The 13,509-nt window shown below is 40.4% G+C and overlaps 1 protein-coding gene across 9 annotated transcripts in view; it reads left to right on the forward strand.

Annotated features, from left to right (window-relative positions):
• KCNQ1 (potassium voltage-gated channel subfamily Q member 1) overlaps window positions 1-13,509 on the forward strand; it is a 408,405-nt gene that overhangs the window by 58,248 nt on the left and 336,648 nt on the right. For 3 of the 9 annotated variants that reach the window (XM_027458505.3, XM_072038532.1, XM_038180544.2), the window contains exon 1: window positions 8,638-9,169. The exons of 3 other annotated variants lie outside the window; for them this stretch is intronic. In XM_027458505.3, the coding sequence (XP_027314306.1) occupies window positions 8,772-9,169 (398 nt within the window). In that variant the 5' untranslated portion in view covers window positions 8,638-8,771. Of the gene's footprint in view, window positions 1-8,615; window positions 9,170-13,509 lie in introns of those variants that run through there. 3 more of the 9 variants (XM_038180542.2, XM_027458504.3, XM_027458506.3) reach the window with 2 other exon arrangements.

The raw sequence follows: 13,509 nt of genomic DNA on the forward strand, positions 1-13,509 counted from the left end.
ATTTCTTCTCTAGATGAAAACATAACACTTCAATGGTTGCAGCAACAGAACTGATGATTAATGTGATTGTAATAAAGCAGCTTGTCCCACTGAGGACCAGCTAGCTTTGCAGTAGAAAGAGGCACACACGTGCCTGTAGCCAGTTAAGATTAACTGGGTGCAGCTGAAAGTGCACCCAGTGATAAAGTAAGTAAAGAGCTCCTCAGATGAGAAAGATGAAAAAAGAGCTAGAAGCTCCTATGAGCAGTGAAAGGGAGATCTAGAGAAGTAGCTTTCAGGGACTGTGCTCCTCTGCTAGGCGGGAGGAGAAAATAACTGCAAGTAGGTGACATTGAGTTTTAAGTCTTTGAAGGTGCTTCAGGGGTTGTGAGATGGACAGTTCTAGCTTTTGTTGAAGAACAAGAGGGACTGGGATAGCAGTGCAAAGCAATGTTGCTTGAGATGTCATCTATGAACAACTATATTTTAGTAGGTCTATACTTCTAGTCACCTTTCAATGCATTTTAACTACAACAAGGGATAGACTCTAGTCTGGAGCTCACTTGGAGATCAACTGTTACACAGTTATCTCCAGTCTAAAAGTCTAAACCGAGATCTCTCTCTCTTCTGCAAACTTTGTCTTTCCTTTGACCTATAAACTATAACAACCTGTGTTGAGGTTCTAAAAAAAAATGCTGGATTTTAAATGCCAGTTTACAGACAGTATCTCTGTACTTAAGAAATACATGTACTGCAAAATGAGCTTACAGGTCAGGTTATTCAATCAATTGCCATACCTGAACAGGACAGAGTGCTCAAGTAAGACTTACTGTGTCAAAGGACATTCTGATCACATCTCCTTTTCTTAAAATAAATCTGTAAAAAGAAAAGGGAAAAAAAAAAAAAAGATAGGAGCAGTGGCAAAGTTGTGTAAGCTTGTCAGCAGTAACACACAATTTCCTAACTGTATGAAATAGCTTCCTTATTCTTAGCGTGCCAGTTATTTTTCCTTTTTCATAACTTGCTGATTCTTTTCACTTCACTTTCAGTTTATTTAGAAGGATCGATTCTTAAATACTTTTCTATCAAGAAAGTATTGCTGTCTGTTATCAGAAATATCTACAAAAATGAGACAAACCACCTGTAGCCTATTTGGTCAGGCCAGATAAACTTGTTACTGTAGCCACTAGAGGGACCTCCAGGAACAGAATATACAAACATTTGCAAAGGGTATTTTGAAATATTAAGTTTCTTTAAAAAGAAGGGGGAAAAAAAAAAAAAAGCTTTGCAGGTCAATCACATTGTCATTTGATAAAAATGAGCTCTGAAATAATAGGAAATGTGAATTAACTAATTATCTCATAGACTTCATCAAGAAAGTTCAGTTCTCCTGGTAGGATATGAGTTTAGAGGATTCTTTCCTCTTCATGGAATTAGAGAGGTCAGAACATCTGCTTACAGAAGCCTTGTTATTTAGCAGAAAAGTTGTGCTTTGATCACTTGAGGGGTACACAGCAAATATAATTATGCTCTTTTCAGAGTTGCTGAGAAAAACTAGGATTTGGATGTGATACAGACAGCCTGCAATCAACAAGCTTAGTTTCTCAGTGAATGGGATTTTAGCATAGCTTTCAATTTCTTTCAATTTTTAACAGTAGTTTAATAGCCTAATTAACAAATATTGGTGCCTCAGTACGTATGCACGTGCTTACTAAAATGTAACTATGCTACCACTTGGATTATTGGATCTGTAATTAGCAGTCAATCTGGGAGATGAGGAGGGTAGTCACATTCCCTTTTATACTTCTGCAGTACTATTACAAGAATTTGTGGTGTACTTCATGCAGAAGATTTTGGGCTTTGCAGAGCACAAATGCAGCAAACTTTATTTTTATCCTTCTATGTGAAATCTTGCTAATGTAAGCAACTGTGCTCCTGAGACATTGAAGATGATGACCCAAATAGAAGAACTGCAATTAGCCCAATTAGCAAAAGGTCAAGGATGGGACTAGAATTTGGCATGAAATCACAAGTGGGGAAAAGGTCAAGAGAATTTTTGCAAGACCTTGTATTATGTCACATTGCATTGTTTGCCTATATCTGTTGGAATGGTACTGGAGAAATGAAATCTCTTCTTTGTGAGATGAAAACAACCTGAAATTCCAGTTTGGCAGAGCTGACTGTTGCATAGGTCTCCTGTGGCCTATCCACTGAGTTTTATAGTTTACGTTTTGTTTGCATTGAGAGGTTACTTTCTGTGGAAAGGTGTAGTTGTGGGGGAAGAGGTATTGCTAGTAGCTTTTGTACTGTTGTTCTCCATTTCCCTTATTTGGGGCATTAAAAAGCTATTTGGTGAATTGCTGTTTGAAAAATCTTTGTTTTTGCAATGGAATTACCATTATATTCCTTACCTTGCCTGTGTAAACCTTCCACTGAAGTTATCTGGTGAACTACCTGCAATTAAAGGTCAGTCAACTGCAGTTACACCTAGCTGGAAGACAGATAACGCCTGACAAAAGTGGGTTGCCAAGTGGGCTCTGCTGAATAATGGTTATCTATCCATGTCATTCCATACGTATGAAATAGGATATTATATTACAGATTAAAATATTTGCAGGCAGGAAGTGTTCCTTGATCAGGAAGAGATTTAGTGATAACTGGTGATGTTTTTACTTGCTTCAGCTGCTAAAAGTGAAACTGTCTGAAATACCAAAACATCCTCTTAGTAAACATAGGTCTCCCCATAAGTAACTATGGAGTTACAATTGGAGAGGATTTCAGAATTTCAAAAATTCAGTGAATTTATTTGAACCTTACTCAGTGGTGTTATTTGATCCTATTGGTCCTACTTCATCCAACAAAGACAGGGTTTATGAGTAGTCCGAGGAGAAGAATTTTCTCATGATGCAAGATGATGATATAATGATCCCTTCATTTGAAGAATGGATTCGTCACTCTGCCCTTATATACCTTTGCATATGTAAGAATATGCATATTGTAACCTGTATGGCATTACATGAGTAATCAAATTCCTGCTGTCTCACGTGCTTCTGTGATTATAATACATCCCTTGTGCCTTAATGCTGAAAATAAATGTTGCAGCATTTTGTCGACCTCCTTAGTTTTCTCTTTTGCAATGATTCTCAGAAGAATCCTTTTCCAGTTATGAAAATTGCTGAATAATTAACTACATCAAGGAACCAGGGAGAATGGGACAGCAAAGGCATTCTAAAAAATCACTTACACATGGAAACTTTTAGTCAAACCTGCAACCATAGGCAGAAGGACAGGCTAACACTATAGAAAAAAAATTTAATTAATGACATGAAACAAAATTCCAATTGGATGGTATTGGCATTTTGAATGAACATTCATTGGCAAGAATAATTACGTCTTCCAAGTATTGCCCTGTCTGGTTTGGGAGAGGCGGGGGGGGGATTAAACAACTTCATTTTCTGCTGGAGACAAAGAAATTAAATATTGTTGTAAATAGCAGAACTAATCCTGTGGACAAATAGAGCAAATTTTTTTTTATTTTTTTCACACTGATTGGTCCAATTTAAGTTGTAGACTAGTCAGAAGCATTTTACCATATGTATAACTGAATACATGAAACAAAAAAAATGGGCTGTGTGCCATCAGTGTAAATATATGCTCAGATTCTTTCTTGAAACTGTTTTAGGATCTAAAACCTGAGCGCTGGTAGACAGTAACATTCTTTCCCAGAACAGCCCTGATGTGCTTCAAAAAGCTATGAAACAATGTAAATAGAGGTAATAAACGTAGACATAACCATGCAGTAAGATAGCATTCAAACAGATAATATTAATCAGGATTGTCAACTGCAGGACTAGATAGTCTCCAGACTCCAGATATCTGGTGCATGCTAGTATCTTCTGCAATGTTTCTTCTCTCTAGTGACCAGATTCCTAAACTTACTGCACCCGCAGTTAAAAATAACCTGGCACCAAAGAGGGAGGGAGAGAGAATTAAAAGCCAGTTTAAACTTTCTGAATAGGAAGTCATCAGCTGTTTTCTGTTTGTCGCATTTGTCTTGAGACTGATACAATAGCAGACTGTGTGAGCACCTTTTTAAAGCATCCTTTTTTTGACAGTGATTAGTCTTTTTATGAAGTCATTCATTAATGTGGACACTGACTTATAACTGAATATCTGCTACCCTGTTAGGATGCTCCTACTTTGTTCATTCTTATCTAGAGGAAGAAAAGGTGGTTTTGTCTTTCCAAGTTCTGCTCCGTCTGCAAATAGCAAATTTGCCACTCAGGCAAATTTGGTATTTCGAAAGAGATGGCTATATTGTCCAGTTTTCTGGAAGTGATTTAGTGAGGGTATGGGGGACAGTCTGCCCAACAAGTAGTCTGCAAATGCTTAAGGATGAACACCTCCTGCATCTTCCTTTGTGGTGCTCCTCCTAATTACCTGTACTGTACTGTGGTGCTTTTTAATTGAATGACAAAGGCACCTTCCTTGGACATTCTTATCCCAGTACTTTGTGATGGTGCTACTGCTGAATCAGAGAAAGCCTGGACAGCAGTGGTTAATAGATGTTTAAATTGCAGGTAGAGTAATGACACAGTAGCTGTGCATGTTCCTGATCAAGGAAGCTGGAATAAATTCACCTGAAGGAAAAATTGAGCTGAACTAACCTGAGGATTCTCCCTAGCCATACAGCTAGGTGACCACAAAGCACTAGGGGAGAAGGATAAAGCTGTTACTGCGCTTTATTGTATTTTTATCTTAACAGTCAGGCTTTTGGGGAATACTGCAGTTTCATATGATTTACACTGTCCATATCTGGAGTTTCTACTGGTATGCTACCTAAGTTGTTTGACTAGCAATGCATCAGGGAAAATCTGCTGTATGTATACATAAGAAGCATGAATGCATTTAAGAGCCTGTTAGAAAGACTGCTTAAATTTAAAACCTAAAGTTAAGCTGGTATAAAAGTATACCACTTGTATATTTAATAAATTGTTATCGATTTAAAAGAACGATAAATAAGATTACTTAAGCATCCAGTGAAAGATGTGTATAGGTATTCAGAAAAATGTTCTTAATTGTAACTTATTTAGTGAATGAAAACATGTATATCTCCCCACTGAAATGGCTGAACCACTGTCTTTCCAAGTTTTCAAAAATGAAGCAAACTCTTTTCTCTCTTTATACTTTCCTTACCTCTGCTTTGAATCCACAAGGCTAATGTGCACTAGGTCAGCCTATTATTATGCTTTCAAGCTTTTCTTCATGTCAGAGGTCTAAGTACTTATGTTTTGTAGGTTTTAATATGAGTATCTTTAAGTAATGACGTGCTCCTGTGAACAGATTTATTTTAAATTAAGATAGAGAATATTTCAAAAGCTACTGGCGTACAGTCATTGCTATATGGAAGTATTTAAACAGTCTAGGATTCCATTCTCAATTCAGAACTAAGTTGCTTTTACCTACATTGCTGGCTGTTTTAAAAACAATCTACTGATCGAACTGTGAACCCTCAAGGCAATGGAATGCAACAAGGGATTTGCTCTAATTCAAGAAAAATAATCTGAAAATTAAGATGAAAACAACTTCTTCCTCTCTTTGAAGGAAGTTTTTTAACCTGTCCCCTTCTCTAGCTGGGCAGAAATGGGGGAATTTGTATTTAAAAAACAAACCAAACCATCCCCCAAGGTAATCTAACAGTAAGCAGGAGGATTTCTGAACATGAGCACGATTAATATCAAGACATGGGTACTCATGAGGGGGGAAAAATGGGAATTGCCGTTACCATGTTAACGACATTCATCTTTAAAATGTTTCAAATTATAATACAGTTTTGGTGATACAATATATAATAATTATTCCCTAGAGACTCATAATGAATTAGTCATCTATTCAACACTTGTATTTAAGCATGCAATTGATTTCAGATATGCCAGACAGATGTTTTATCATTCAGTAAAATGAACTAGATAGAAGTCATATAATAAAATGATTTTTAATATATAAAAATTAACTTCCTCAATCAGTACACACTGAAAAAATCATATTTTGATGGATTCCTTGACTCTGGGGAAAAGATGTTCATATATAGCCTAAATATTTATTTTAAACATTATCAAATTGAAAATTCCTTCATTTCTGATGATTATTTGAAAAATTAAGTCAACACCAAAACAAAACATTATGAAAGTATTTAGGACATGAGAAACAGAGTAGTGGGTTACAGAGCTTTTCATGTTTTGCAATGAAGAAGTTATTGAAATAAACTTTGTCCATTTTGAACAGTTCCTTATTGAACAGAGGGTAAAAGTTAGCTATTAATTTTCTTCCCTACATAGCTATTTAACTTTTGTCTTGAAAGGAAATAGTATGTAACAGAACCCTCTATTTTCCTGTGTTCAGATACATTGGATTTTCTATTCTGTTTTGTTAATCAACAGATAAATAACAAGACAATGCCATAATATTTTAAAAGATTTTGGAAACAGTTTATGAAGAATATAATCTGAATGCCTCTTGTTTTGTTGAACTATGAAAATTATTTTGCACCTGGCTTTAGGATAAGGTCCTGAATAATACAGACAATATGTCAGTCTTTAAAGTAGAACACTTGCATAAAGAAACACATTTATTAACTTTAATACTGTGATTTTATCAGGCCAGTCCTCAAACAGTGAGCCTTCAAGGGTAGCAATGACATTTTTTCTTCTGTTAGTCATTTTTCTTGCATACTTTCTGCAAGAACAGCAAATGATTTCTGAATGTCTTCTAAGCAAACGACTAACAATCTGACTTGAAGAGTCACACAGATGTTTCTTTTTGGTGCCAAATATATTGTAAGCTGAGGTGAGCAAAGTCATTGTCAGTGGGTTTCCTCTGTGGTCAGAACAGACATGGTGTCTTTACCAAGAAGCAGAGCTTTTTTCTGAAGCACTACTAAGATCTTTGAGCTTTTACTCGGGAACAAATCAAATGTTCTCTTCTAGACTGGAAGCTAGATACTAGAAATTGACTAAATCACAGGCAAGAAACTAAAGAGTCCTTGTTCAGGGGTACATGTTGGGCTGGTCTTTCCTTGGCTCCCTGCATCCTATGGTCAAGGTTCAAGCACAGGAATAATTCCTGACCTTGGAGGTTTTATCTTCCCATTCAAGCCACAAAGAAACTGCAGTCACTGGGTATGGAAAAGGCAGTTGCAGTTTATAATAAAATAGATTTTCCCTATGTGATTTCTATGTAGAACTTCCTTCTTAAAATGCTTGATACACACGTGACTTCACAGTTCCTGAGGACAGAGAAAACAGAGTTAGCTGTAATTTGGATCTATTTTGATCAAATGCAGGACAAGTTTCCTTTGTTGTGCTGTTTTTATTAACTTTGTTCTTCTTGCTCTGACTGAAGGGGGAAAAGCCTTTTGTTGGTTTAAAAACAAGTTTTGCAAATTCTTTTTTTTAAACACTTCTGTATTTGCATTCCTAACAAGGGGTCAGATTCTTCGTGGATATAAATTAGTGCTTTATAAGAGTCTACAGTCTTGCTTATTTACACTAGTGAAGGATCTTGCCCAGTTTGCCTACCATGTGTGCAGCTTGACATTTGAATGGAACTACAATTAGCAGGCTTGTTTGTGTTTAACTTTATTTAGCACCTTATCTTCCTGCAACATTCTTGTCCCATACCAGTGTATCAACCATGAACTCAACATAGCTCTTACTAGTTCTGTTCTATTTTGAGCTAGAAGAAAGAAAGAAAAAAAAAGAAAAAGAAAAAGGGAAAAAAACAAACAAACAAAAAAAAAACAACCCACAGCACTCCAGATCAAAGAGAACCTTCTTTACCTCTGGGAATAGAAATTGTTAACTAATTGCTACAGCAAAGGCTTTTACTACTATAACGAATTAACTCACATTGCTGTTAAGTCTTAACTCACTCCAATGCACAGGAAAGTTATCCAAGCCCTCAGAACAGCGTGATATTAATTGCCAAAGATATGTACCCTTCTACAGAAACACAATGTTTTGGTTTAGTGTTGGTGAGAGACCCAGCTTGCAGGTGAGGCAATTCTGCAGAACTGTGCTTACTGTTCTACAGCTTGCCTAATTACTCAGCTGTTTGCTCCCTTGTATCACAGTAACATCTAAGACCGCAAGGCCTGGTGGCCTGACCCTTACTCTTGTTACTTGTATTAAGAACAGCCCCCTAGCAGATGCTAGGTCGAGTCACGTTCAAGTTTGGGTCTTTTCTCCTTCCCAATGCTGAAATTCTGCAAAAAGGGATGAGGCCCTGGAGACTCTGGTGTTTCTAACTGAGCGGTAAGGGGGCATGTTCTGGCTTAAGTCACTGGGACAGGCCTGTGAAACCCTTTCTGGAACACATTGTCCCACAGGGGATAGGTGGATTGGCAGCAACCTCCCTGATCTTTTACCATCACCTTCTTCAGCACGTGGCGCCTCCTAAAAGGAGGAGGGCATCTCCGCGCAGCTCTGTCCCCCAGGAGAGGAGCAGGTGAAGCAGATCAGCACCGCTGAGAGGGGAGAAGGGAGCGGGGCAGGCGCGGGGGGCGGCCCCCCTGAGGTACCGCCAGCTCCCGGCCCCGGGCAGCCGCCGCGCGGCGCCTCCCGCCGGGCGGCCCTGGGGCTGCAGGCGGGGCGGGGACGGGCCGGAGCCGGGCTTCCCCTCACCTTGCCCGGCCGGGAGCCGCCCCCGAAAGGGCCGGGCCAGCGGCGGCGGGAGGACGCCCGGAGCTGGACCGCGGCTCCTCGGAGCAGCGAGGCTCCGGCACTGCCTCAGCCATGTCCTCCAGCTCCCCTCCGGGCGAGAAGAAAAGCCGCAGCCTGGGCCGGCTGTCGCTGCCCAGGAAGGGCAGCATGACGCCCGGTAAGAAGCCCTCGTCGCTGGAGCTGGCCGAGAGCACCCCGAACGCCCACTACGCCCCGCTCCCCGACGGCCAGGGCGGGCAGCAGCCGGCGGGCAGCAGCCCGGTGCCCTCCCGGGAGCGGCCGCAGCGGCTGAAGAGCGAGGTGGTGGTGGTGAGCGCCGACAGCCCGCGGCCCCCCGTCAGCCTCGACCCCCGCGTCTCCATCTACAGCCTCCGCAAGCCGCTGCTGAGCCGCAGCAACATCCAGGGCAGGGTCTACAACTTCTTGGAGCGGCCCACGGGCTGGAAGTGCTTCGTCTACCACTTCACCGTGTGAGTACCCGACCCGCCTGCTCCTGCCGGGGGCTGTTAGCAGGGGTTTTCCTCTCACAGCCGCCCCTGCCCGCTGTGGAAATCGGGGCTCTGGGCTTCCAGGAGGCGTCTGCGGGTGCCCCCCTCACGCCTTCCCGCCTCCTCACGGCGGCCGGCGCCCCTCACGGCGCCCTGCCGGACAAACTGAGCCTCTCGCAGGTGCAGTTTAAGAAATCGACCCGGGTTCCTGTCACGCTTTTGTCTACTAGATGCATAACAACCCAAAAAAGTGCCCCGCTGCTGAGGAAGTTTCTGTTGCTTTAGGGAAAAGCACTGTATTTCAGCTCAGGTGCGGTCGTCAGGTAGAACAGGTGCTGGCTTCAGCAGCCCCTCATGCCCCCCACACCTCAGCCTTGGAAAATTATCTTGGGAGTTGAAATAAATTTTTCATTTCAAGTATGAAAATGAAGTTGGAAATAGCATAATCACTTGGGGGTTTTAGTCATTTTTAGTGCAATCACTCCTGGTACAGCACTGGGTAGGTGTGTTACTGGTACTGCAGTGGTGCTGGAGGGAGACAAGGGACAGGTGTGCTGAGGTGACGCTCCTCTCCCTTCCCTTTATTTTATTGCTCTTCCTCCTTTTATTGCTCTAACTCCTTGTTCTATCAGGTATGAATGCCCCTACTGTTATTTTTAGACAGGAAGGAGGATGACATTCAGAGGATGTTTAGAACTGCTTTGCTGCAAACAAGTTAGAAACCGTTTTGAGTGTAATATTCTCCACAGAGCACTGTGCCCACCCTGAGCCAGCAAGCAGCAGGACTGTCCTTCACAGGGATCTCAGCAAGTGAATCCATGTGAAATTAGTGCTTTTAATCTAGATGTTGTGGAAGGTTTGCATAGCCCTCAAGCAACTTGCGTATCTTCGATGTAGGGAATGGGGTCTGGCAGAACGGTGATACTTGGTTAGGTGCGTTTATTGTATGCATGCACGCACCTCTGTGGTAAACGCACATTTACTACAACAACTAGCGGCAAAGGTATTTTATGGGCCAAATCTGAAGATCAAAGACTTCGTTAAAATTCAATTTTAAATTTTCCAATCATTGTGTTCTGATATTAAAATCTAATTCTAAATGATCACTATTTTTAAAGTAAATTGAGGATCGTGTGCTTATTTTCTGCATTTCAGGATTCTGGAGTGAGGTAAGTGGTACCAACTTGATTTCAGTGGAGGGAAAACATCTGTAGTCAGAAGGTCTTTAAGTGGGAGATGATTGTGCAGTTAGTAAGATAATTGTGGGCTCTGTTCTGTTGAATGTTTTGATAATGCCATTAGATGACAAAACAACTAATGGCCATAATTACAAAACATCTAATAGTTGTGGGTGAACAACGTAAAACACTTCCAGGAATTGGAGAATTCCTAAAAGGCGATTTTAAGCAGCCATCTACTATGGTATCCAACCTTTTTCAGATGTCTCAAATTATGTGTAGAAATGACAATAAACCATGTTGAATATCATACCTGATCTTTAAATCTTAACTCAGTGGTCTTAGGGCGGGGAAAAAATCCTGGAAGAAACTGTTGGATATCTACATCAGAATCTAGCCTTAATTTTAAATGTATATGTACAATGTGTCATTGCCTGTCTCTCCCCCACTATGCTCCTGTCTGTGGTGTGATCATTAGCCCCAGTGTTTCCCCTTTTTCCATGAGCTCTTCCAATGCAATGGTGAATGATAGTGGTAATAAATATACTCAAGCCTCTTACTAAGCACTGTGCATATTCCTTGTCTTAGGATTCTAAAGAAATAGAAGGGAATACTACCACCCTGATGTGTTTCTTGCAAGGCTATCTGCAAGTACAGTCTGTGCATTTTTAGGCAGCTCCACCCAGATTTCCCCCAGGAGAGGAGGCAATTGATTTTGTACCATCCTCAGTCATCCCAACATCTTCCTATTTCTGTGGTAAACAAGCCTGGGTTTCATTGTGTGCTAGTAATGTTTAAGGTTGCTGGTCTTTGGTCCGTACCCCTCCAGCTCTCTTTCTTTGTGAGCTCCCAAAGCAAGTTCCTGGGATGCTTGCTTTCTACTGGACAAAGGAATGCTCTCTGAGTTCTGTCTCTGCCAGCCAGATGCCAAGTATTGGTAGCTTAATAATTGTTACAATACAAAAACTTGGTGGTAAAATTAACATACAAAGCAAACAGTTGTTCTGATTCAGGGAAGCCGTTATATCTCAACCTGTACTCTGGAGGAGGTGGGGAACCTGATTTTTAAAAAATAAAAATAAAAAAAATACATAGTTATATAGTTATAAAACTTCCTTGCTTAGTCTTTCCTCATACTAGAGCTTACAAATACTCAGAGAGTTAAACTGGGTTTTGCCTTGTGATGTGTGAGGACTGATTGTTGGCTCCCTTGCCAAAATGAGCTCAAGAGAATGGTGTTTGCTTGTTTCCTCTTTATCATTCCCTCTGCTGGCTACCTTCTGCTTTGTTCTGGGGGCTTGCAACTGCATTGGAGGTCTCAGTTTCTATGTTAAAAGTTCAGAGGAGAATGAGATAGCACACTTTTTTTTTTTTTTTTTTTTTTTTTTTTTGTCAGCTGCACTCCCACCTTAGGGCTAGATCTTGGTCAGGACTCTACTCAGTTTTGGTCTTGATGCTCTGATTTAACACTGTTCTGAAATACTGATTCTGTTCTATCTCTTGCACCAGCTTATGCTGTGTGGAGAATGAGGCTGTGTTCTTAGTTATATGCTACAGTGATTAGACTTCAAAATTCCATAGCATAGTTGATGTAATTTCTTCTGGGCCTGGATCTCTGGTTGTTTTAACACCGTTTAATAAGCCAGAAAACTACTTCAACTGATTGTCACACCTTTTTCCTGCTTAGGAGCTTTATTTTGTGGTATCCAGAATACCAACAGAGAAGAACTAACAGAACAGATTTTCCTTGGTTTTATCTTATATTTTTTTTAGAAAAGTTGAATGCTGAGCTTTAGTCCACAGAATCTGTGTTGGTATATTTATTTCATATAGTTTAGATTTCTGTATGGTTTAGGTATGTGGTGGAGCCTTCCATGCACCTGCTGATCTAAAGAATGGGGTCTCGTTATGCACAGCCACAGAGGATTTCTGTACTAGGTCAGGCCAATGACCTGTTTACTTGTAAATTATTATTTCTTTCTTAAGGGGGCTGAAATAACTCTTCCAAGGGGCAAAATCTGTGTTGTTTTATTTTTTCTTCTTGTTGATGTCTTTAATCTCCCAGGTTATTGGGATATTATAGTCACGGATTAAATCAACTGAACTCTGCAAAGGTTTCTTCTGACATTTGTCTTATTTGCCCATACTAAAGAGCAGAAATATCTCAAGTGGGCAGAATAAGCAATTGATAATTTTACGTCAGTTTTACTAGATTTTGATAAGCTATTGAAATAGTTTCTAGGGGAAGAAGTAATGGATTAATGGCTGTTAATTTACCACTCAAAAAAAAAAAAAAGACTTCAAAATACTAGTGGAGACGATAGAAGCTTTTCTTTTAGCTACATGATATTGTACGGAACTTTAAGTCTATGAAGTATATAGTGTGTATTTGTGCTTAATTCTGCCCAGAATTAAGAGCTGAAGATTTACTTGCATAACTTCTGCAGATACAACTGGTGGCTGTTTGGAAACTTGGATTTCTTGCACATCGGAGCTTGCCTTGTGGCATGGCTGTGTTTGTGGCAATGTCTGGCCAGAGCCACCAAACCCATACCTGCCACAGGTGAGGAAGTCACTCAGTGAGTGCCACTGTTCTCCATGACCTTTGGAGCTAGGGCATCTTATCACACTTATCTTAGTAGCACACCTTGAGATACTGGCTTTGAGAGGTGAAGTGTTCTGTGGTGGTAGCTAATCACACGTTTTCAGGCAATGTGAAGAGAGGTAATGGGACAAAAGGAGCTTAAATTCTGTCCTTGTAGTGGCCTGCTGGAATCCTGAGACTGTTTCTGTGTTGGAAGTGGTTGTAAAGCATAAACCTTCAGATCTTTTTAATAAAAGAAGAAAACAGATTTAAGCACATGAGAGAAGAGCCTCTTTAAACAGTTTAAACAGTTTCACCCTCTCTAAACAGTTTAAATCAAACATCTTGATGTGTTTGAAGAAACTTTAGTTATGAGCTTTCTGGTGATTTCTCTAGTCTTGCGTGTGGCAAATAACTTCTGGCAACATGTACTGAGTGTTGACTTCCTGTGCTCTTTGAAGTGTTGGCCATTATCAGAGAGAATAATTCACAAATAGATGGACCATTGGTCTGTTCGTGTATGGCAGCTTTTTTGTTGCCATGCAAGATAATAGTCTTCT

The sequence above is a fragment of the Anas platyrhynchos genome, chromosome 5, assembly GCF_047663525.1.
Source record: "Anas platyrhynchos isolate ZD024472 breed Pekin duck chromosome 5, IASCAAS_PekinDuck_T2T, whole genome shotgun sequence".
NCBI lineage: Eukaryota > Metazoa > Chordata > Aves > Anseriformes > Anatidae > Anas > Anas platyrhynchos.